The sequence below is a fragment of the Emydura macquarii genome, unplaced genomic scaffold (assembly GCF_026122565.2).
Source record: "Emydura macquarii macquarii isolate MOO-44397 ecotype Brisbane River unplaced genomic scaffold, CSIRO-AGI_Emac_v2 contig_2897, whole genome shotgun sequence".
NCBI lineage: Eukaryota > Metazoa > Chordata > Testudines > Chelidae > Emydura > Emydura macquarii.
The window spans coordinates 2139570-2164143 of NW_027133034.1; the positions used below are offsets into that span (position 1 = coordinate 2139570).

At 40.1% G+C, this 24574-nt stretch overlaps 1 protein-coding gene across 2 annotated transcripts in view; it reads right to left on the reverse strand.

Moving 5' to 3' along the window:
• The window catches only part of APBA1 (amyloid beta precursor protein binding family A member 1), a 127112-nt gene that overhangs the window by 16258 nt on the left and 86280 nt on the right, over positions 1 to 24574 (reverse strand). For both annotated transcript variants that reach the window (XM_067568502.1, XM_067568501.1), the window contains exons 3-5: positions 14918 to 15019; positions 11691 to 11730; positions 9508 to 9653 (exon numbers count right to left, since the gene is read on the reverse strand). In XM_067568502.1, coding sequence (XP_067424603.1) covers positions 9508 to 9653; positions 11691 to 11730; positions 14918 to 15019 — 288 coding nt within the window. The remainder of the gene's footprint in view (positions 1 to 9507; positions 9654 to 11690; positions 11731 to 14917; positions 15020 to 24574) is intronic.

Consider the following 24574-nt stretch of genomic DNA (forward strand, 5'->3'; position numbering starts at 1 on the left):
AAATAATGCCTCAACTTGACATATTTTTCCAATTGTGTGTTCAAAAACCTAGCTTCTCTGTAGTCAGAACCTTTCAGTACTGCAGGGCAAAAGGTCTCACAAAAGAAGGAATATGCCAGTCACAAAGGGAAATGGAAAAAAAACCTGCTTGAGTCACAACTAGGTAATGCGGATGTGGTATGTGAAAGGTGAGCCAAAATAACCTCTTACACACTTTGTCAGTCTGTTTTTGATTTCAATGGGAGCAGCATCAGAACCCGTGTCTTATTTCACCTTCTTGGAAAACTATTTTCAAACCTTTAACAAAACCCTAATATAATGGTCTGGAACACACATTCATGTTTTAGAAATGATTAACACTCCAGAGAAGGTGAACATGAAATGGGCTGAAATTTGTACCTGTTAAACAAAGGAAAAAGGTTCATGAAAACGTAACACCAAGATGATTTTTATGCAAGAAACAGTATCAGACAAGTCCAGTCATACTACACAAGTAATTCTAGCTACATTAGTCAAGTGGTTCTTTTACAACCCTTATGAGTACAACAAAAACATAAGACAACCATAGTGTAAACTTATTATTTAATAAATACACTGAAGAAAGACAAGTTCTGAGTATTTCATTTGATTGAGATGTATTTTATGTATTTGGTCTATGATTGTTTACAATTTCAAAAAATTTCATTAGTTTTAAAGAAAGACACATTTTGCAGCTATATTGTCTGCCAGTATCTATACACATTTAATACACACTATATCTAAATCCGCCTGTAAATTCTTTGTGTCAGAGACTGCATCTTCCTATGTCTTGTGAAATGGAACGTATACTGATAGCACTTAATAAATAATAACAGGTAGACTTTTAAATTATCCTCAAATATGGACTGTGTCTTCAATTCCTTTCAGTAACTGGGTCAACCGGTATTCAAAAAAGTTCAGGCCTCCTACACAGATCAAATCTGCTGATAAAATCTAACTATTAATCACTGTTTTTCCTCCAGGCTCTAAGTATCATCCTCTTATTTCAGATGTTAAAAATTAAAATCTGTTTAGATTGAGAAGATGGATAGCTCAGGAGATTAGTGAAGGGACTAACAGAGCCTTTCAACTCTTCAGTCACTCAATCAATTCTATCTCATTCTGGTAACGAATGAAAGTCATGACTAACAAAGTCCAAATCCTGAATACACTACCTACCATAATTTTAGTTCTGTGAGTAGCTCTCATTGACTACCAGCAAGCTTTTTGCATAAAAAGCAGTTACTAACCTTCTGTAACTGTTGTTCAAAATGTGTTACTCATGTCCATTCCATGTTAGGTGTGTGCGTGCCGTGAGCATGGTTGCCGGAGATTTTTCCCTTAGTGGTATCCATAGGGCCAGCTCTAGCGCTCTCTGGAGCTGGGCACATATGAGCTGGTATAAAGGGCACCACCGGCCCCGCATCCTCTCAGTTCCTTCTTGCCAGTAACTCCAACAGAGGGGTAAGAAGGGTGGGTCGACATCTCAAAGAATAAGAGTTACGGAAGGTTGGTAACCATTTTTTCCTCATTTGATAACAATGGTGGGCTCGGGGTTTATGGACGTGCTGACTGCAACACTGCTCTCCAGAAACTAGCATCTTTGGGGCTGCTGGGTGATAGCGTAGTGGGATGCAAAGGTAAGAACTAAAAACCAGGTCGCAGCTCTGCAGATGTTCTAGATTGGTACCTGTGCAAGCAATGCCGCTGACGAATCTGGGGCTCTTGGGGAATGGGCGATCACAATGACCGGAGGCAGGACTTTAGTCTGCTCATAGCAAGCCTGAAGTGCTATCCAGGACGAGATTCTTTGGGATGACACAAGTAGCCTTCTCCTCATCCGTTCTGCTATTGCTACAAAGAGCTGCGCGGACTTGCAGAAGGGCCTCGTCCTTTCAATATAAAAGGCTTGCCTAATGTCCAACATATGAAACCATTGTTCTTCAGCGGACTTCTGAGGTTTTGGGAAGAAGACCGGTAGAAAGGTGTCCTGGTTGTTATGGAACTATGACACCACCTTTCGTAGGAAGGCCAGATGGGGCGCAACTGAACCTTGTCCTTGAAGAACGCTGTATAAGGGGGTTCCAACATAAGAGCTTTGATCTCAGAGACCCTTCTAGCTGAGGTGATCACCACCAGGAAAGCAACCATCCAAGAGAGAAGCAGCAAGGAGCCCAGTGCTAATGGCTCAAAGGGAGGCCCCATGAGTCTCGACAGGACCAGGTTTAAGTTGATGGGGACAGGAGGGTAGGTTCACAAACCTGATAATAAAGCCTTTCCAGCTCCTTGAGAAACCTGACCATCATCTCGTGGGAGAATACCGATCTGCCCTGCACTGGAGGGTGGAAGGCTGAGATGGCTGCCAAGTGAAATTTAACAGATGATAGAGCCAGACTGTGATGCTTTAGGTGGAGCAGATAGTTCAAGATGGACTGCAGAGAATATCAAGATGCAGAGAGATTCTGTTCAGAAGCCCAACAAGTGAAACGTTTCCACTTAGCCAGGTAGGTGGCCCTGGTGGACTTTCTACTACCTAGCAAGACCTGCCGAACCTGATCCGAGGAGACCTGCTCTTCAGAGGTCAGCCAGGCAGCAACCAAGTGGTCAAGTGCAAGAAGGTGAGATTCGGGTGAAGCAACCTGCCATGGTCTTTGTAGGAAAGTAAACGGTTAAAAGCTGGACAAATGGTCAGGACTAAGTTACAGGGAATGGGGTTATGGCACGGGCAAACCTTGTTTCTGCTAATTGGTATGAATTCTAGTTAGAGTCTGATATCTCTCTTCTTTCCCTCCCTTCCTGTCCATCTGCACGGGGAATGAGGCTAACAAGATAACTATCACCACACCAGCACAAGGCCAGGATGGGAAGAAAACATTACGTTCCTTCCCCACCCTGGCATACCTTTACTTCAAAGAATGGTAGGGTAAAATCAGTAGGTTTTGAGATGATGTGCCTGCCCTTTGTATGGTAATCCTGTAAACAACAAACAGGGGCGGGTATAATTGTATTCATCATGTACTTGTTAATATTCATTTTATAGGTGTCAATGTAACCAAATAAGGGTCTATGGGGAGTTGCTGGAAATGTATACATTTACATACTGTTATGGATAAAAGGATTGTAAAGTAACCCCTTCATTACTTACTTGCAGCGTCGAGGTGGAATAAGCAGGCAATAAAGGGTTCCGTCTCCCCAATCCGCTCCAGGGATAACCTGTTTGGTTATTTCTAACAGTCTTGTGAGATTAGGTCGAGGCAGAGTGGGAGCGTGAGCGACGCTGCCACTGAAAGGTCCAGGAGTGTGCCGAACCAACACTGGCGGGGCCATGCCAGTGCTATTAGGACAACCTTTGCCTCATCCCGCTTGATTTTTAGGAGAATTTTGTGAACCAAGGGAATCAGAGGAAAGGCGTACAGGAGATGGTCTGCCCACAAGAGCAGGAAGACATCAGAGAGGGAGCTCCTGCTTGCCTGCGCAGAGAGCATTTCCTGCTCTGCCTGGTGGTGAGCAGGTCCACCTGGGGAGGCCTCCACCTCTGGAAGAAGACACTGATGACCTCCAAGTGAAGAGACCACTCGTAGTGAGAGGAAATGGCTCTGTGAGGTGATCTGTCAACATATTTCAGTCAGGACCTGCACCACCTTGTCTGAGACCTGGGGAAGGAACATCTGGCAAGCTAAGCATACTGCCCTGATTCCATGACATTTATATGTAGGAAGAATTCTTCTTGGGACTAAAGACCCTGGGTCCTGAGATTGGAAGTGGCGATGACCCTCCACAAACCTGAGAAATCTTCTGTGGCCACAGAAGATAGAGATGTGAAAATACACACCCTGGAAGTCAGACTCCGAAGAGGTGCCAGGGTTCCAGGGACTGGTTGCATGCTGGGGATAGGGATGCTGGAATCAGACGGGGCTTCCCCCCCTGGTGGCGGGAAGGCACCCCACGTTCCCTGATCCTGCTTCTGGACACCGGAGGTGACAGGTGTCCCATTGGGGTTGAGAGGGACCAGGAGAGAGAAAAGCTTTCTGGAGTCGATGGCACTATCAGAACACCGGTACCACGTGACTCTTCTTGTTGGCAGTGGATCCTGTACTGGACTCAATACCCTTGACAGAGTTGACGTGGGTTCAGGGGCAGAAGAGTGGCCCGGTATAGATCTCAGTCCCTCTCCCCGCTTGCCTCTCTTCTGCACTGGTGAGCGCCCTCTCAGTGCGCTACTTTTTGTGTTTCTTCCTCAGTGCCGGGGATGGAGAACGGTGCCATGAAGAGCTCAGTGCCAGAGGCACTTCACACTGACACAAAAGTACGTAGTGCAAAATTAGAGCAACTCGGCTCTGAGACAAGTCTGAGATCTGTTTTCATGAGGATAGCCTTTAACCTGATGTCCCGGTCCTTTTAGGGCAGGATCTAAAGTCCTGGCAGATTTGGCACTTGTCCTTTACATAAGTTTCCCCCAAGCACTTCAAGCAACTGGACTGCGGGTCACAGGTTTGTCACAGGAGGCACAGGGTTTAAAGCCCAGTGACCAGGGCATGCCCATCCCCTGGGGCGTGAAGTCCCTCAACGACAGGAACTATATACACTAAAACTACTTGCAAAACTATATACACTAAACTATTAGCACCTCAAATGAAGAAAGTGTCTGAAACCACTGGGAAGAAGCCTTGCCAGAGCAAGAAAGGGTCATTCCAGCAACTTTCACAGGCGGTAAGAAGGAACTGAGAGGCCGTGGGGCCAGCAGCCCCCCTTATGCCGATGCATATGTGCGCAGTTCCAGAGGGCGCTAGAGCCAGCCCTATGGATACCACTAAGGGAAAAATCTTCAGCAATAGTGCGCGTGGTGTGTACATACCTAGAATGGAATGGACATGAGCAAGCACTTGAAGAACTGGATCTTTAGGATCAGAGGTCAACACAATATTACTTGATGGCCTCATTTCAGTGGACAACTGTCCACATCACAAAAACCATCACCTAGCTGAACCTACCTTTGTTACAATCTCGGCAAAAGAATTAATAATAATTCTTAGCATTTATATAAAGCATTCTAGTTTCAAAGTGCTGTGCAAACTAATGAACAGAGTGAAATTCATCCCTGTGTGGAGGGTCTGGGCATCCCTTAAGTTCCATTCATGCTCTATTTTGAGGGCTTAAGTGGTGCATAGGCCTGGTACATGAAGATGAATTTTCCCCACAGGGACTGAACTGACCTATCATCACTAGAAGTGGTATTCCCAGGTCATGGATGAGCCAAACTAATGAGATAACAAGGGGAGGCTTTCATTATAGCAACTTACATTCCAACTACCTACTGAAGCATTTAAGCTGTGCTCACCATTTGTATCAGAGCCCCTTGTGTTGCATTTGTGCTATGAATAAATAGACTTCATTCTCTAGGGTTGTCATCCCAGCACTTTCTTTAATACTAAATACACTTTTAAAATAATTTTTGTTTTAAAAATCTTCCCTAGTCAATAAAATGTTTAAATGGATTATTTCAATGTAATTCCTTTTTTTTTTTTTTTTTTTTTAGATACAGACAGAGCTTTTCTGTATTATTAAAGCTATTGTATGGATCTATATTTCATTCTGTGTAATCATAAAATGAAGAACTATCCTTGGACTAGGGTAAATGGAAAAGTGTCTTTAAGTGGAAATAGCAATGGCCCCACCAGGTCACCAATGTTTAGATGAATGTTTTCAAAGCAATGCAACTGTATAACCTGGCTGAACTTAGAAGGGGAAAAACTCAAAAAGAAATTATACCTATATATAACAAGAAAGGTACCTAAAGAAGTCAGAGACACAGTCGATTTGTAGGTTTTGAAGAGATCTGCAGGGCCCTTTAAATATAGTTAAGAAAAGCAGCCTAGATTGCCCGATAGTCACAGGCAAGTGTCCCAAGAGGAGGGTTAGAGGAGAAGAAGGACTGCACCAGCAACCCAGACACACCAGTGTTGAACAAGGAGTATGCCCAGAAAAGGGCAGGTCATGACACCTTCATTTGTGAATTGCAGTAAAAATATGTTTCCCAGTGTGGGAAGGCACAAGAATAATGCCTCTACTGAGAGTTTCTAAGGGGTGTGTGTGTGTGTGTATGATATAGATATATATGAATGACTGAATGATGGGATGTGATTTGCAGAAAATAGCTGCAACTAAAGTCAATAAGAGCTGTGTACAAAGTACTATGTCATGACAAAATATTTTGAAAAATCAGTCTTAAGGTATCTCAAACTGGGCATCCACAATTAGTGGATACTTATGACCTTAATCTCTCTGTGCTTCAGGTCCCCATCTGTAAAATGGGGATAATACCACCCTTTCATCTTACAGGGGTGTTGTGAAGAAGCACTAAGATACTGTATACCAGTGTTTCTCAATTAAATTTGGCCACGGAACCCTTTTGAACTCGATAAATAATTGCGGAACCCCCCAAACTCTTAACAGTATTTTTACATATGGGGCCAAAAAAATGTCAAAATAAGCAAATTATACACAAACAACTAGCTCAGCGTTTCTCAATTAAATATAAATTAAATTACACTTACACTGAGTACCCTCCGCCGAAAAATCCGGGACATCTTCCCTTTTTCAGCAGTGGCGCGGAGAACAGCTGCTCTCGGTGGCACGGAGAACAGCTGCTCTCGGAACCCTAACAGTGTTCCCGCGGAACCCTGGGGTTCCGCGGAACCCCAATTGAGAAACACTGCTGTATACATAAGTGCCATAGGGAAATTAATTCTGTCTTCAAAGGAGGATTTGAATAGTGTGTGGTAAATAAAGCCCCGGGCCATACACTGAACAAGGAGAAAACAAAATAATGAATAGCTGCTCATTAAGTGTGTACCATCCAATCTGAGCACTGAATGAGGCAGAAGTCCCGTGGAAAAAATATGTGATCATGTAAATAAAGACTAAATCATAATGCAACACAAAACGAAGCCAAACAAAGGTTGCACAGACAATCTTATTTCTGGCAATTCCTAACTTTTGAGTGCTTACTTTTGCTACCTTAATAATGTTCTTTTAACAGAGTTTTGTGTGTGTAATTTCCTAGGTTTGTAAAAAAGAAAAAACAAAACCAAACAAAAAACAAACCAGAAATTCCACGATGCAGCATCACATGGACAACCAGATGGGTCACCTGCAAGGTTGAATCTTTTGATCCAATACATAGACCTCTGCCAGTTTTGCTCACTCAGTAAGTGATAACAGCAGGTTGTTATCCTCTACATGGAACAGTACTAGAAGGGGATTAGAAACATACTTTTTCAGTGGGTTTCACGGAGATTTGCTCACAACAGAGGAACAGCGAGGCTCAGGAATCTTGGGTTCCATTCCAGGCTCCAGAGGGAAGTGCGCTCGAGTGGGCATAGATTCTTTTGTGCATTCCACGGAGCTTGATCCCTTCTGTCCCACACCCTTCAATCTGCTCTTGTCCTGTCTCAAACCTACCCTAGCTCTTTGTCCCTTTTCCAATCTCTATCTATCCATTCCCAGTCCCCACTCCTCAAGCTTCTCCTGCCATCCCAGTCTCATTGTACAGACAGGCCTAGTCTTCCCCTCTGGACTCACCGTCTGAGTCCCATTCTCATCCCTGATCCCAAGTCTCTCCCCCTCCTCACCCCTCCAAATCTATTTGCCCAGCGAATCCCAGTTCCCCATTCCCATCCCAACTCCTTGTTCCCAACCCATTGCCTAGCCAGTCCCAGTTCCCAGCTCCTCATCTGAGCTCTCTCTCTTCTTCTCTTCCTACTGGCTTTCTGTCCTAGTCTACCCCACAACTCCCTCCCCTCACCCAGTCTCAGTCTGCCCCCTCAACTCCCAGTCACATTTCTCTCCCAGTCTCCATCTCACCTGAGTCCCTGCCCCCACCAGTCCAGCTTTTGTCCCCTCTGTATTTAAACTAGGTATTCCTCCTTCATGCTGCCTGGTTGCCAGTGGAGGGTCTTTGAGAGCACAGGAGAGACAGGCTTCCTGCTCTTGGTTCCAGTTCCTAGCTCAATCCTGGCTTGGAGCAGCCATCATAGGGGAAATCTGAGTTCACTTATGTAGCCCCTCAGCTGGGGTATGCTCCACCGCTCTGTGGAGTCTGGTCAGCACTAGGAACTGTGAGATGGTGAAGCATTCTCAATTAGGACAGAATCTTCTGAGATTTTAGTTGTTAAAATTAAAGTCTCTACTGAGCATGTGTGAACTGTGATTTTTCAAAGGCTTCTAACTTGGCCCTATTTGGGTGGATTTTCACAGAGATGGCAAAAGGCACATACTGGAGAGAAAGGACACTACAGCTTCTCAAAGAAAACTCACCAGAATTTTTAACATGGGCAAAACAACATATTTTTCCCTAGCTTCATTCTCAGAAATGATTAAATCATTTTGGTTGAAGTTTTCCAGAAAAAAATCTACTTGAGACAGACACCCAATATAGAAAATTTCAGCCCAAGTGACTAAATGTTGGCAAAATTATAAGCCACTAACAACAGGTTCTGAATATGGGAAATGTTGGGCCACCTTAACAACAGATGGCGCTACCAGCCCTATTTACAATATTATCAAACACAGTCTGTATTGGGTGTTCATTATGTTGGATACCAGTGACCTGTGAACATTTTGGTATTGAACTGATGAAAACTCAAAATATACTGACAGATCAGATATTTGGTAGCTGAATTATTCTAAGTAATATGAAATACCATAATGCTGCAATGGGGAAAGTGTCTCTCAAAACTACAGCATCCTTTTAGAAAAGTTTAAGAAACAAAGCACAGCACAAAGCGTGTGCGTGCACGCGCACACACACACACGACTTAAGATCATACCCAGTGCTGACAATATAGACTACTACTAGGGGGGTCCTGCACTTTCAGAACTACCTTCCTTAGAATGAGATAGTCAACTGCCCATCTCTGGTTGCTGTCTAAGTGGAAATTAAAGAATTTATAGCACCTTCATTTTAAAACTAGAGTAGAGAATAAGCCTGGTGAGCTGGCCAATATTTATTCTTTCACTATAGGTTCTGAATGTCCAAGGTTGAATGAAATATTTCTTACAGCATTATGACTGCTATGACTGCCTACATGGCAAGTGGTCAGAAAACGAGTGTGAGTGTTAAAGTAGTATAACTTTCAATAAATGCCAAATTAGTGCATGTGCAAAAGAAGTATACACAATACAAGTTTCCCCCAAACTATTTTCTCTAAGACAGATCTAAGATATAACTTACACCACTATTTACATCACCATAAGCTTTGGTGACTAGAATATGAACGGAACATTACATCACATATATATCCAGTGCATCCTCCTTCCCACCCCAGTCCTAAAATCAGACTAAACAGGTGATATGAATCTCTTTCAGAAGAAAGGATAAGCCTCTGAAGCAGTATATAACAAGGGAGGAATCCCATGGTGTAAGCATACAATGCCCATACCTGCAGTTTAAAAACACCCATCACATGAGCAGCAAGATACATTCCTCACCTTGATTCTGCTAACAGCTTCCTGAGCCTGCATCATTCGCACATTCTTGGAGGGAGTTTTGTCAGAAAGGAGTTGAGTGGAGCCAAGGTAATTGGCAGCAAAAATTATTCCATCAATTAAGTCTTCAGGATCACAAGGTCCAGGAACTATAACACAGAAAACAAATTGCTGAGCAAAATTATGTTATACCATGGAGAGAGAAACAGCACGTGCACTACTTAAGCCTTCATCCGATGAGTATAAATGCTGCTCTGAGGCAGTATGATGGCAGGACAACCAACACTCTCAATCAAGACAGACAAAACACTGAACAAAGTGCTTTCAACAGCCCTACAATAGAAATCACAATTGCTAATCCAATCACCTCCCACAACAGTTTGCTCTGACATGAGGCAAGGTTCAAGCTAGAGCAAAATGAGCTCAATGTATTTTCATTCCTATAAAAAATACAAAGCGCTTAAATTTTTCTCTCCCAACTTCCAATATCCTTAAATCGCTGACTAAAGATAATCATATCATTTAGATAGACTCTAAAATAAAAAGAGGGCCAGTGGCATAACTCAATAACAACCACCAGCACCTCCCTTATTCAAGCACTCAATTCCTCAATTGGAATGACAAGCAGTGGCAATCTCCTTAGAACATTTTACAGATCTGATTTTTTTTTCCCAGAGGGGAGTTAAAAACTGTCATGTCCCATTGAAGAATGTAAAGTTTTATGTCAGATCTACCCACAAAAGTCATACAGGGGTTTGATCTCTTTAGGCAGGTATAATTTTGATTTAGACAAAAACTCTCCTTGCTATAGGCTCTGATGCTAGATGTGCAAAGTAAGGGATTTAGGCTTGGGCTAATACATACCATTGACTTGGTCCTGCAAATTGCAGAGAAACCTCAACTCCCATTGGCTTCAGCATAAGCTTAAGATTGTGATCAGGAGGCACTCAGTCCCTTGCAGGATGAGTCCCTATAACAGCTATATGATCTACAGTTTTGCGGGCTGATTACTTTAAAACTGAAGCAATATTCTCCCCTTGGAGATTTCATCTATAAAGAACCGATTTTTCTCTTTAAAGGTTTAACCTCTCATGATGATCTCAAAGGCAGCTTCATGTAACACACTGCTTATCAGGGTGCAAGAAAGCAAAATCTTGAATCACATTTAATTAAAACGTACATAGCATTTACTTTTGCTAGAATTCATTTTTTGTAAAATTATCAACTTTTCACATTGTCATAAAATGTAAAGGAGTACAATTTTATTTTTCTTATGAATATGAAAAAACCCACTCTCAGGACTTACAGCATATACCTCAAAGACTGAATCAGCTCGCTGAAATTCTGTAAAAATAAATTTCTACTGTACAGCCTTCCAAATACAGCACACTGGAAAACAATTCGAGGAATCCCAAGATAGAAATCTGATGTTGGCTTCAACTCTCACCTTTATATAAATCAAAAGGCCAACTGCAAGAGTTTTAAGGGCAAAGTAGCAAAATTAACTTAGAATTTCCTTACTTGTTCCATACTATTGTTACCTTTATATTATTTATGTTTTACGGCATGCAGCTGAATATTTATGTGTACAAACAGAACATACAAGTATGCATGTGCTTATGTTAATTCTAGTGATGGGTGAATCTCAGATATATAATTTTTTAAAAATTATTTATCCACAGGACATGTACAGCAAGGGCAATGGAAGTCCCCCCCATCACTGCCCTGCCAATAAACCTCAACCTTGTAGAGACTATAGGTTTTTTTATTTTATTTTAATGCCAAAAGGGACCATTATGATCATCTAGTCTAACCTCCATCCTTTGTGCATCAGTCTCCATGCACACCCAGTGTGCTCTGAATTCCAAGAAAGGTGCTATGGATTACTGAAAATTCCAGTGGTGCCTTATGCGATGTTGTCACCCATCCCTTAGGAACTGGGCTGGGACCACCAATGAAACATTACAAAATAAAAGATAATTAAGCTTTTCTAACTTCCGAAAAATAGTTCTGGGGTTTGATTCAAGTTGTGGATTGGTTCACATTTGATCTAAACAAGTTCACCCAACCCTAGTTAACATTTACCTTCACAGTACATAGACTTCTTGCATTTATATTTGCACAAAAAAATTCTATAATAATATGAACAGTGTTATACACTGAATGTTACATTTTTCACAGCTTACCTTCAACATAGGTTGGGAATGAAGCCAAACTTTTTCTGGACTGTAATTAAGACAAACAGGATATCAAACAGAACAAAGCATGCTCAGATAAGCATTAAAAAATCCTTCCATGCAAAAGAACAAAAAAAACTCCAAAATAGTGCCAGTTAATTAGCCAAAGACAGTTGACAGCTTATTAGAAAAAATTTTAAATGTTCTCAAAATATCAGCAATTATTAGGAGTTTATTATCCTGAAGTGTAGGCTATATCATTATCATTTTCATCAATTAGGCAGTTCTACACTCAGTTTCTAGTCTGTCACTGGTATTAGACAGCACATTTTTGAGTGCCAAGAGGTGCTTTGATCTATGTAGGAATAACAGGAATAGTGCCCAATAAATCACATTTGAGAGGCTTTGGAATTCAAAGTAAAAAAAAAATTCAGGAATATTTAAAAGCACTTGCAACATTATCATAACTCTAGACAACACATTATATACAGACTCAACATGTTAAAAATAAAATATGGTTATTAGAGTTATGCTATATTAAACACTCAAATCACAAATACAAACAGTTGATTTAGACACTGAAAATTGTGAGCTCTGGATTTGTCCTTTGCTTGTTGATATCAAGGGGGGAGACTGATATCAGCTTAAAGAAATGTAAAAGGTGGGGCTGATTAATGGAAAATCATCTATCCTGCATTTGGAGGGAGGTTGACTAAATGAAGTAACAGGACCTTTCCATTTGTAACTTCTAGAAAAAAGCCCAATGGAAGACTTCCTATACCTTTCAGCTCTAACTGAATTAATGCTCAACATTTTAATAATAAGCCTATATAAGGAAATTTGTTAAAGGCAATTTGTGTGTCAAAATATGTAGGGTAATATAGTGCACTGCAACATGCATTGCTATGACATATGTTTCTGACAAGAATTCTGGAAAAGCTGTTGATATGCCTAACCCTAATTACACAATGAAGTAGATAAGGATTCACGCCACTAATTTCTCAATATAATTATACTAGTGGAAAATCAGTGAGAGCTCAGGATCAAGCCCAATATCTTATATAAGGTGCAAATGCTCTTGAATGTTCAATTACTGTACATTGTAAATCTATTATCACTTTTTATGCTGAGCAATTTACCAAGCATTATATATTTGTAAAAATGTAAACCAACCACACAGGCAGGCAGTTGTACCTAAGTAGCAAGAAGATGGACTAAATGACTCAGTAAATCTTTTCCATTTCATACTTCATGGATTCTAAGGAGTCACATTTTACAACTTATTACACTGGGCTTGCTATAAAAACAACTGCTGGTGGCAGAAAAAAGGTTCATCAGGGCATCCTTGAAATACTTGCTTTCCTCTTCTGAGAGATAATGCCAACAGAAGACAAAGTTGTCACTGAATAATGGCCTCCTGCTGCCAAACACATTTAAGGGAAATTAAGTGCTGGGAAACATTTATTGTCAAAGCAGAAGAGGATACCCTGAGTTTATCCTATCTATTACAATGACTATTTTTATTAAACCCATGACTGATGTTGGTTTTGATAAATTTATCTGATTAGCTGTCAGTGCAATGCACTACAGCTTGACTGGTTGCATTCTGCCAGGCAGAGAGAACAAACCAATTGTGTGTTTCAGAAAACTAGAAGCTTATCCAACTGATGTCATGTAAACACAGAAATATGTATCTTTAAATCCCTGATGTATAAAATATAATTTCATAAAAGAATTAGGCAATGATTGTTGGATTAATCTTTTTATCTGTTCAACAAAACATAAGATTTCTTTAAAATTAAGGTTCTGTTCAGACATACAAGTATTTCCAATAAGCAAAGAGGTTTGTTATTTGTAAGGGATGTACAGAAGCATGCAAAGGTGCTTATTAAAAAGACCCTGAGAAATGAGTCCTGCAACACATCCGACTGTGAAATCTGGTTTATTACTCCTGATACTGTACTGAATGAATGTACTGTACTGATACTGTACAAATGCTGAAAACTAAAATAGGTAGCATTTTATTTCACTAACACTTGGACTATGACTAATGATATCTAATAACTGTTGGTAGTCAAGAGTGGATTACATGAAATTACTAAATCTGTACTTTATTGAAAGCCAAAGGCTGTAATGAGGAAAGAATATCACAGATCAAAGCACAAAACTAATACTCTTGAAGAGTTTGGTATAGCTTTAAATCTTTTGACAGCTATCACCTCCCAAGATGTAAATGAGGATTTTAAAAAAAATTCACTTATAACTTTTTCTTTGTCAAATCTGAAACAAAGAAAACATGGATATGACTATTTATAACTCAGAATTTCAATTCTAACAAATATTTCTAGTGAGACTCAGCCAGTTTCTACGTCTGTAGAAAACTAACCCGTGCATAGATATCACAATACAAACTGATAGTTAGATGGTGTCTGCTTTCTATAATTGAAGATTTTCCTTTGTTTGCACTGTATTTGTTAAAATTATAAAAAACAAACAACAAAGATAACTGCAATTTTTCTGTTCATATAGCTCCCCCAGGTTCGATGAACAAAGACTCAATGCACACGGTAAATTTTCCACATTCTGAGTTGTCCCATTAACACAAATGAGACTATTCATAGTGTGTAAAGTTAGCCATGTACAAAGTCTTTGCAAGACAAAGACACTTGTCTGTTTTTTCCCCTTTTGAAAGTCCAGTCTCAGGACTCCTGGATTTTATTCCCAGTCCCGTCACTGAATGACTGCTTGGACTTGGGCAAATCACTTAACTCTTCTGTGATTCTGCTTCTCTCCTGATAAAACAGGGAGAAACACTTATAAGGAAGAGTGCTGTTTTAATATTTATTTATTTTTTAGGCCTATCATCCTGACTAAGAAATGTAACCTCCTTTGTGGTAAGACATTCTGCAAAAAAAGGGAAAAGAAAAGGCTGCCTCCTCTTGCTCCAGTACAGAGGGGAAATTGGCTGCTCTTAAATAAACCAACTCTCCTAAGTCTCTTACACAAATATCACTGTAGCAAAAACATACTGCAAGTAAAAGGAATGCCATCAGAAATAGCGTTGTTAAATTAAGGTTTCAATAAGAGAGAAACATGAGGAAGAACATAAAAGGCACTTACACTAGTTTTTTTTTTGTTTTTTTTTTTGTTTTCAAGTACAAGGAGGGGGAATAAGAAGATATAAAGGCATGAAGAGTAAATGGAACAGGACCGTGTCTCTTAAGTTTGCACTCTACCTCTTTATTGGTGGAGGATTCTGCTGTACCACACGCATCCTGGTGATGTTGCCTACTTGATGATTCAGCACCCCGGGGGGAAGAGGAATCAGGAGATGGAGACTAGACATGGTAAGAAAATAAAATTAAATAAAAAAACTGAGTGACCACTGTAGAAATCTCACTGTTTTATTTGGAAGTGGGAATAAGGGATTAAAGATGAAAAACATAACAGACCAGCCAAACATTGTTTACATTGTTACAGCCTTTGTTTCCTGTGGTAATGAACACGCAGAACTCCCAGCATTCCTCTGGTTTTTATCTTGACAGTTACATATTTATGGGGAGAACTAAATGCTTCGTTTGTCCATAAATTAAACAAGTTGAAAACTAAAGTAAAAATTAAATCCAGGAGTAAATAACATTCACCAAAAAAGCATGACATGAAAACAGTTTTGGGAACTGAGGGGAGGAGAAATTACGATTTTGGCATGAATGTTTGTGATTTTTCTTTGATTTTTCCTGCCAGCCATTCTATTAAGTTGCAATTACAGTACATCCCCTTACATAAACAGTGAATGCAAACAAATTATCCTAATAGCTTACTGAAAGCTGCAAACAATGCAGCCTAATATTATGGAAAAACCAAGACAAAATGCATGAAGTCAAGATGGAAACTGTATGAGAGAGATGAGTGCAGAAACCCTGAAGGCCTGATCAGAGAGTGGGGATGCAACTTTAGTGAGATTATTCATCTTGAACTGACAAGTAGCAAACTGAGAATCAGACACTGAGTCCTAATCAGCCTGAGAAGCAGGTATACGTACAACCTCTCAGGAGCAATTTGCCTAAAGGGTTGGCCTAAAATGAACAGAAGCAAGCTGCCATGGTTGCTTGTAACCATTTTTCAATTGCCTTAAGCAACTAAATAATAAATAATAATAATAATAATTTCTATTTATAATTTGTATTGTGGTAGCACTTAGGAGCCCCAGCCAGAGACCAGGACCCCATAGTAATAGGCGTTGTAAAAACCCAGGGAGAAAGAGGGTCCCTGCCCCAAAATGTTACCTAAATATTTGTAGTATTCTCTAGAACAGATGTCTTTAATTTTTTTCATATTGTGGATCCAGCCCTAATGGAGAAACTGTCTCATGGACCACCTTCCCTCCCAATCATTATCACAGAGACTTCTTCTTGCTCTTAGTTATGGTGATGTAACCACCAACAGCAACTACTTACGGGGAAAGTAATATTAGGTAACCATTTGTTGGATTTTAACTCTTTTCAATGTGATGCAGCTGAAGAGAATAGCCAAGAGAACCGACATCATGTGATCAACTGTCTCTCTGTGGACCATGGTTTGGGAACCATTATTCTACCTATAGGGGAGTATAGGGAACACTGCTGATGCTTGGAAGCCACATCTAGTTATCTAAGGCAAAACTGGAAAGGATACTAGGACAACTACTATACTAGAAATACAAAGGGTATAATCAATGGGGTTGATTACAATGGAATTGTATAAGGTGTAAGTGAGCACAGAATTTGACCCATAGGCCCCAATTTCAAAATCACCTTTACAAATGTGTTTTTTCAGGTACAATAATGTGGCTATATAGGTAAGATTTTCCCCACACAGTTATGCAAGTCAGGTTTTGAGCAAACATTGGAATCCCACAGTCCCCTCTAACACACAGTTTGGATCCTGACATAACTTTATCAACCCATTCAAGTTTGCCACCCGAGCAGGCAATACCAGATATTTAACACATCTGATCACTAGTTTTCTAGTTTTGGTTGGGTATTTTCTTAAGGAAGTTATACATGTCATGATTCATTTCAGTTTTCAATATTATATAAACAAAAGTCATAAACATTTGATTATATGAAAATGACAATAATGCAGAGCTGTCAGTTTGACGCATTAAGCAATCAGAAACATGCAGAGCTGCAGACTATTAGTTCAGGTCCATTTGGCCATGCAGCATTCTGTAGCAGAAGCCCAACTTTGATGTAGTGGTTCTTAGTTCTGAATGGATGTAACCAAAGTTTGAAAAGATTCATTCTGTGCCTGCTGATCTTGCTGGACACTGATGCAATTATTTTTCCCAGTTTCCCATTTTTAACTGGCTTTGAGACCGTATTTACCATTGCCCTGTCTTAAATTAGTTTCTCTCAGGAAATTGCCAACCCTGTTATTAGGTAAGCCAGCACACCTTGGCTTCATATCCACTAGATCTTTGCTCTAGAAAGTTAACCGTATAGTGGAAACCTTCATTATACTTTTCATCTTTTTTTTTTTTAAGTAAAAGTGTGGACTAGGAAGGGAGGAGACAGAGATTAAGAACAGGTGCAGAGTCTTTGTAAAAATGGACACCTAGAGCTGTAAGCCTTCAGGCTGAAGTACCCTCTGCTATGCAGCTGTGCTAACATGTTCTGAGGGGGGGGGGAAAGCTTCCCCTCCCCAAGAAAGCTCCCAGTGTTCAGACAAATTGCATGGGGAGAGAGTTATATAGTTAAGAGTCATACACTAAGTCAGCAAAAGGTATAGTTCCACTAGCATCTTTAACTCAGCTGTGATGTTTTCCATTCCTGTTTTTCTAGTTAAATATTACTGTTTATGTTTTTGTAAGTATTAAAACAACATAACAGGTGTGCAATGCTGTCAAGCTAACAATGATGCAGTGGGAGTTTGTGTGAGCAAAAAATGTAGGATTGAGCTTTAAAACAAAAAACAAACAAAACAAATACTTGGAGCATATTAAGCACTGAATTTTGTCCCCAAAATAGTTCTTTAAAATGCTGTCAAGTTCAATCACTCAATCACTCAATTAAAAATCCATAAATAAATAAGCCTAGTTGTTAGTATATCACCCACATTTAAGAGTTCAGCTGTTTTTAATTTTTTTGCATTGTTGCTCCAGTAGTTACCAGAATTAGCAACCTGTACGAGTCAATCCAAAATAAACTATGCACATCTAAAAAATATTGGAATTATTCATACATTAAAGGATCATATAAATGCCTTTAATTTACAATGTTTGCATTCTTGCTGCTGTAAGATTTTTTCTACGATGGCTGCAATCTGACTGAAAACACTAAAGAACTTTTATTAATGAAACACACTGCATACAATATTAAGCTTGCTATACTGTACGCAATATAAGCAACACCAAAAGAGCTCCTGTACAGAAGTGAAGGAAAGTTCAGTCTGGGTCTCATGTATATTTGACTTATTTAGCATCACAAAGCAAAAGGTACAGTGCACAATACTGAGTACAGCTTACAATATATAGGTAGCTGATATGCTAGGACAGAAAAGAGATTCAATAAGCAAGAGCAGGAAGGGCAGTTTGCTCAGCTTCTTTTAAGTGATATCTTTTATAAAATATAATTTAAAATGTATGTCTGCTAGCATTGCTCCTATAATCCTAAAATTAGTTAAGAAGCATAATCCAAACTCTGGCAAGACATAAGCTATACATGTATGTCCACTGATCTATTGTACCAATTACTGTATGAAAGGGGATAATAGTAATAAATACGTAGCAGCATCCCCACTTCTCTTCCTTCCTTCTCCACCTACCTGTCTGTTACGACATTCAGCCTGGTACATCCAGAAATTCTCCATTTAGCTTTTGGCGTTGTTCAGCTTAACTAAAGCATCCTCCACTTACAACCTCAGGATAAGCTAGTGCTCAACTGCTATTTTGTGCCTGGATTTAATAATGAAACGATAAAAGGAGATGCGATAGCATTGCATTGTGTCACACCTATCCAGATTAACCTGCTGTGTAACTGAATATCCAGTGAAGACATACATCAGGAATATTGGAGCTTCTTTTGTCACAGCAAACTGTTCTTGTGTTAGAAAAGTGGTGGTGTTTACCCATTCTTAGCAGCAGTATATCTAGGGATTGCATAAACAACTTATTAGCACTATCAGACATTTAGGATTTAGGAGGAGAGGAATCCACAAATATTTGATCACAGCAAAATTAGGTAGTGCCATTTGATTTATTCAAGGGCCAACTTTTCTGCGTCAAAGTCTTCAAGTGGGTTAGGATGAAACCTGCTAGGGCTCAACTTGCATTTTCTTCGTACTTATGTATTTTGGATTGGGCCTTTGATTCTCTAAAAAACTCACTCATTTTTACCATATTGCCTACAAGCAATAAATTAATAATTTTCACCCTCAGCTCCATACTCCGAACAGAACCCTAAAGAGGTGTACCTGCCTCAGAGGGGTAACCATATGATCTTTTTATTGTAACCCTTGTTCTTCATCAACCTTTTCCCGGTCTGTCTATTTGTTACTATGTAAGTAAATTCGGTTGTAAGAGCTTTGGAGCAGGAACTTTTCCTCTTATTTGTTCTGTAAAGCACCTAGTACAGTTGGGAGATATACAAAAAATAAATATGGGTACCAACAGCAACATTAACTCAGTTTTGTGGTGCATCTTGTACAATTTTATAGTATAAATTTATTGTGATAATTCAAAAAAAATAATGTTGATTTTGCAGTGAGAAAAGTGTTGTTTTTCACTCTTCTGTCATTAATGTAAAATGGCTGAAGAGATTTCACTTGAACTTTCCTAAAACAAGTAAAATCCCTTTTGGGCAGACAGTAATCATGTAATTCATAAAAATTTCAGTCCAAAATGTAAACACTTTGGAAAGCTACAATTATGTGGAATATGGGGATTATTATGAAAACTGTTGTAGAAGGAGACATCAGCCCCTCACTACAACAGCATGGCCTCTCTCCTTCCCCCCAAATACAGTCAGATAAGTTCAGTCTAATGCTGTGATCTGGTCAAATGTGAGTTTCTTTGCTGAGACCGCCAACAAGGGGTCAGTTAATCTCCACTGTGATTTGGAACCCTGGCCATTAAAAACTACACTAAGACCATTAATTCATTTCACACAGACCAGGATACAGGTGTTAGATGGTAAAAACTTCCTACCAGAACTGGATTGGAGGTTGAAACCTATAGGTGAAAAGTTCCTTATTCCATCACTAATCCTCAGTATGCATTTTAGATTGTTTTGTTTTGCTATGTTAAGGTAATGATATTGTTAAAAGAGAGCTAAGACTACAACACTAACAAACATGCACATGTGTATTGAGCTGTATTAGTTACCTATATGTTTTAAGTTTCTCGAGGAAATAGTTTATTCTCCAATAAATCCAACCAAGGATATTACAAGAAAGGTCCCTTGACTCCAGCTCCAAGTGCACACCTCTTCAGATATCTTCAGAGATAATTACGCCCACTTGGGAAGTACTGCTGTTTATATTAATTAAATCCCCAAACTATGTTAATACATCATTATTGAATTTTAAACAGTCATACATCAGAAAATGCAATGTTTGGGTCTTTTCAACAATAGTAGCTCTAGTCCCTTGTGCAGAAGTACTCTTAGGATTAGACATTAATAAAGACATAGGGCAAACCAAATTTTCAGAAATCTGGCATTGCTGAAAACTGCACATAACCTACCAAATATGTGCAACTGCCTTCACAGAATACTCCTAAAACTAGTTGTGCAAACACATTTGCAGGTACAATTTTGACCAGAATTTAGAAAGTCTGCTTGAGTAAGTTGTGTGTGAACAAATAATCACAATGAAATAAATGTAGCTGAACCTGTTGCTGCAGATGCTCCCTACACAGAATTTCTTCCACTGACTTCAAAAGGAGGAGTTCTTGTGCAGAGTACTACAGCAACTCTGCACGCATAGGTTACACTGGGTCACATCTGTAAGGTTTTCTTTGCAACCACAAGAGCTACAAACTTTCCTTTTAAAATTAAATCTTAGAGTCTACAGAATTTGTGCCTGTCCAGTAGACCAATAAATACATTAAGTGAGTCAGATCGGGCCTGTGGACTGGGTGTTTCACAGCAAAAGCTGGCATTGCAGGATTCCTGGAAACTGGCTCAATTCTGGCTATTTTCCTCTCGCATGTGTGATTTTCCTCCACTCTTAATATCTATAACCTGACTTTAATTTGTATTTGAATTTCAACTGCAGCACATCATGTGTCAATCTAAAACAATTACTGCAGTTCTTGTCCCTGTTTTCAGAAGACTTTCTTCATAACTGTAAGCATCACAGGCAGTGCTCTACTTTACAATGTAGAAAATCACTCACAGTCGCCTTTATCTTTCCATAAATTATTTAAAAACACAATAATGATTCACAGGCTCCTGAATCAAATATTCACCATAATTTAAATATCCTGCGCTCTTTTAGGGAGAGTTTGTCTTCCAGTTCCAACATACTAATTGATAAACATCTCCCTTGTCCTACATGGTTGAATCAGCATAAAGCCTTCTGCCCTTGCAATTAAAATGTTCATTGTTACTGGGTTTGCTGTATAATTTTAAAAATTTCATAATATCTAGAGGATGCACACTGAAAATGTGACTTCTCAAATCTGTTCCAAAAAACAGATTTAAAGCCTTTGCTTAAAAAAGAAAGCACTAACAGTATCACATCAATATAGTCACTTTTCTTTTTTTTTTTTTTTCTTTCTTTTAAAGTTCAGCCAGTACCTGAAACCTGCTTAATTATTTAAAATAGACTTCTCTATTTCCCCATTAATAATAGATTACTCCTGCTGTGGAAAAATTGAAACGTGTTCATCTCTGTGACGTTGCTCCAGTGTCGGAGTTACCAGAACCATAAAAACCCCAGCAACACAGAAATTTAAGTTTTAAAGAAAATGTATGTGACCCAGAAGCAGACAGACACAAAACACTGCAGCTTAGTTCCCTTGTACCTGAAAGGTTTGTCTTCAAATACTGGATTGGTTTTGTGAAGTAGAATCTATCCATCTATGCAATTTACCATTATAACAAAAACAATACTCGTTCCAGAGTTTCAGAGGGGTAGCCGTGTTAGTCTGTTTTTAGCAAAACAACAAGAGTTCTGTGGCACCTTAAAGACTAACAAATATATTTGGGCATAAGCTTTCATGGGCAGAAATGCACTTCATCAGATGCATGAAGTGGAAACTTCAGTTAGCTAGGTATATATATACACATGCAAGATGGGTGACTAACATCACAGTGAGGAGGGCAAGTGTTAACAAGGTTAATTCAATCAGGGCTGATGAGGCACATTCACAACAGTTGATGAGAAGGTGTGAATGCCAAAAGAAGGAACATTATTTTTTGTAGTGGGCTAGCCACTCCCAGTCTCTATTCAGACCTAGTCTGATAGTGTCATATTTGCATATGAGTTCCAGCTCTGCAGGTTCGCGCTGGAGTTTGTTTTTGAAGGGTTTTTTTTGTAGAAGTATGGCAACTTTCAAGTCAGCTATAGAGTGTCCTCGGAGACTGAAGTGCTCTCCTATTGGTTTTTGAATGTTACCATTCTTGATGTCTGATTTGTGTCCATTTATTCTTTTGCATAGAGACAGTCTGGTTTGGCCAATGTACATGGCAGAGGGGCATTTTTGGCATGATGGCGTATATCACATTAGTAGATATGCAGGTGAACGAGCTTCTGATGGTGTGGCTGATGTGCTTAGGACCTATGATGGTGTCACGAATAGATATGCGGGCAGAGTTGGCAACGGGGTTTGTTGCAAGGATATGTTCCTGGGTTAGTGTTTTGTTGTATGGTGTGCAGTTGCTGGTATGTGCTTCAGGTTGGGGGGCTGTCTGTAAGCGAGGACTGGTCTGCCTCCCAAGGATTGTGAGAGTGAGGGATCATCTTCCAGGATAGGTTGTAGATCCTTGATGATGTGTTGGAGAGGTTTTAGCTAGGGGCTGTAGGTGATGGCCAGTGGCGTTTTGCTGCTTTCCTTGTTGGATCTGTCCTGTAGTAGGTGATTTCTGGGTACCCGTCTGGCTCTGTCAATCTGTTTCGTCACTTCCCTAGGTGAGTATTGTAGTTTTAAGAATGCTTGATAGAGATCCTGTGTTTGTCTCTGTCTAAGGGATGAGAGCAAAATTGGTTGTATCTTAGGGCTTGGCTGTAGACAAATACATTGTGTGATGTGTCCTGGGTGGAAGCTGGAAGCTAGATATGTATAGCAGTTGGTGAGTTTTCGGTATAAGGTGGTGTGTTTATGTGGCCATCACTTATTTGCACTGTAGTATCCAGGAAGTGGATTTCTTATGTGGACTGGTCCAGGCTAAGGTTGATGGTGGGGTGAAAATTGTTGAAATCCTGGTGGAATTCTTCAAGGGACTCTTTTCCGTGGGTCCAGATGATGAAAATGTCATCAGTGTAGCATAAGTAGAGGAGGGGCACTTTGGGACGAGAGTTGAGGAAATGTTGTTCCAAGTCAGCCATGAAAATGTTGTGGGGCATACTGTGGGGCCATGCGGGTACCCATAGCCGTGCCGCTGACTTGAAGGTATAAATCGTCTCCAAATCTGAAATGGTTGTGGGTGAGGACAAAGTCACAAAGTTCAGCTATCAGGTGTGCCGTGGTATTATCGGGGATACTGTTCCTGAGGGCTAGTAATCCATCTTTCTGTGGAATGTTGATGTAGAGAGCTTCTGCATCCATAGTGGTCAGGATGGTGTTTTCTGGATTGTAGTTTTCTCAGGAAGTTGGTGGTATCCAAAGATAGCTAGGAGTACTAGTAACGTAGGGCCTGAGAAGAGAGTCCACATAGCCTGATAACCCTGCTGTAAGAGTGCCAATGCCCAAGATGATGGGGCATCCAGGATTCCCGGGTTTGTGGATTTTGGGTAGCAGATAGAATATCCCTGGTCAGGTTCTAGGGGTGTATCTGTATAGATTTGTTCCTGTGCTTCTTCAGGAAGTTTCATGAGCAGATGGTTTAGTTTTTTTTGGTATTCCTCAGTGGGATCAGAGGACAGTGGCCTGTTGAATGTGGTGTTGGAGAGTTGTCTAGCAGCTTCCTGTTTGTAATCTGACCTATTCATGATGACTGCCGCACCTCCTTTGTCAGGCTCTTTGATTATAATGTCAAAATTGTTTTTGAGGCTGTGGATGGCGTTGCGTTCTTCATGGCTGAGGTTATGGGGCAAGTGATACTGCTTGTCTACAATTTCAGCTTGTGCACGTCGGTGGAAGCATTCTATGTAAATGTCTAGTCTGTGGTTTCGACCGTCAGGAGGAGTCCATGCAGAGTTCTTCTTGTAGCATTGGTGGAAAGGTATCTGAGGGTTATCTGAGGGTGTGTTGTTCAGTGGTGTGGTGGAAACATTTCTTGAGTCGGAGGCGGCAAAAATAGACTTTCAGGTCGCTGCAGAACTGTATCATGTGCGTGGGGGTAGTGGGGCAGAAAGAGAGTCCCCGAGATAGAACAGGCTCTTCTGTCAGGTTAAGTGTGTAGCTGGACAGATTTACAATATCGTTGGGTTAGTTAAGGGTATCACTGTTGTGGTCCCTTGTGGCATGTAGGAGTTTAGATAGTTTAGTGTCCTTGTTCCTCTGTAGAGAAGCAAAGTATGCGTTGTAAATGGCCTGTCTTGTCTTAGTAAAGATCAGACTCGTTTCAGAGTCGCCCTTGCTGTCTGAACGTTTCAGAATAGCCATTGCTGTCTGAACGTGGCATGCAAAGAAAAAGGTCTCATGAATGCAGACTTTGGACAGGAGTGATTGAGAGGTCTGAGAAACTGAATATATGGAATCACAACAGCCAAAAATGCTTAAGTGTCAACAATACTTGGGTTAGTAATCC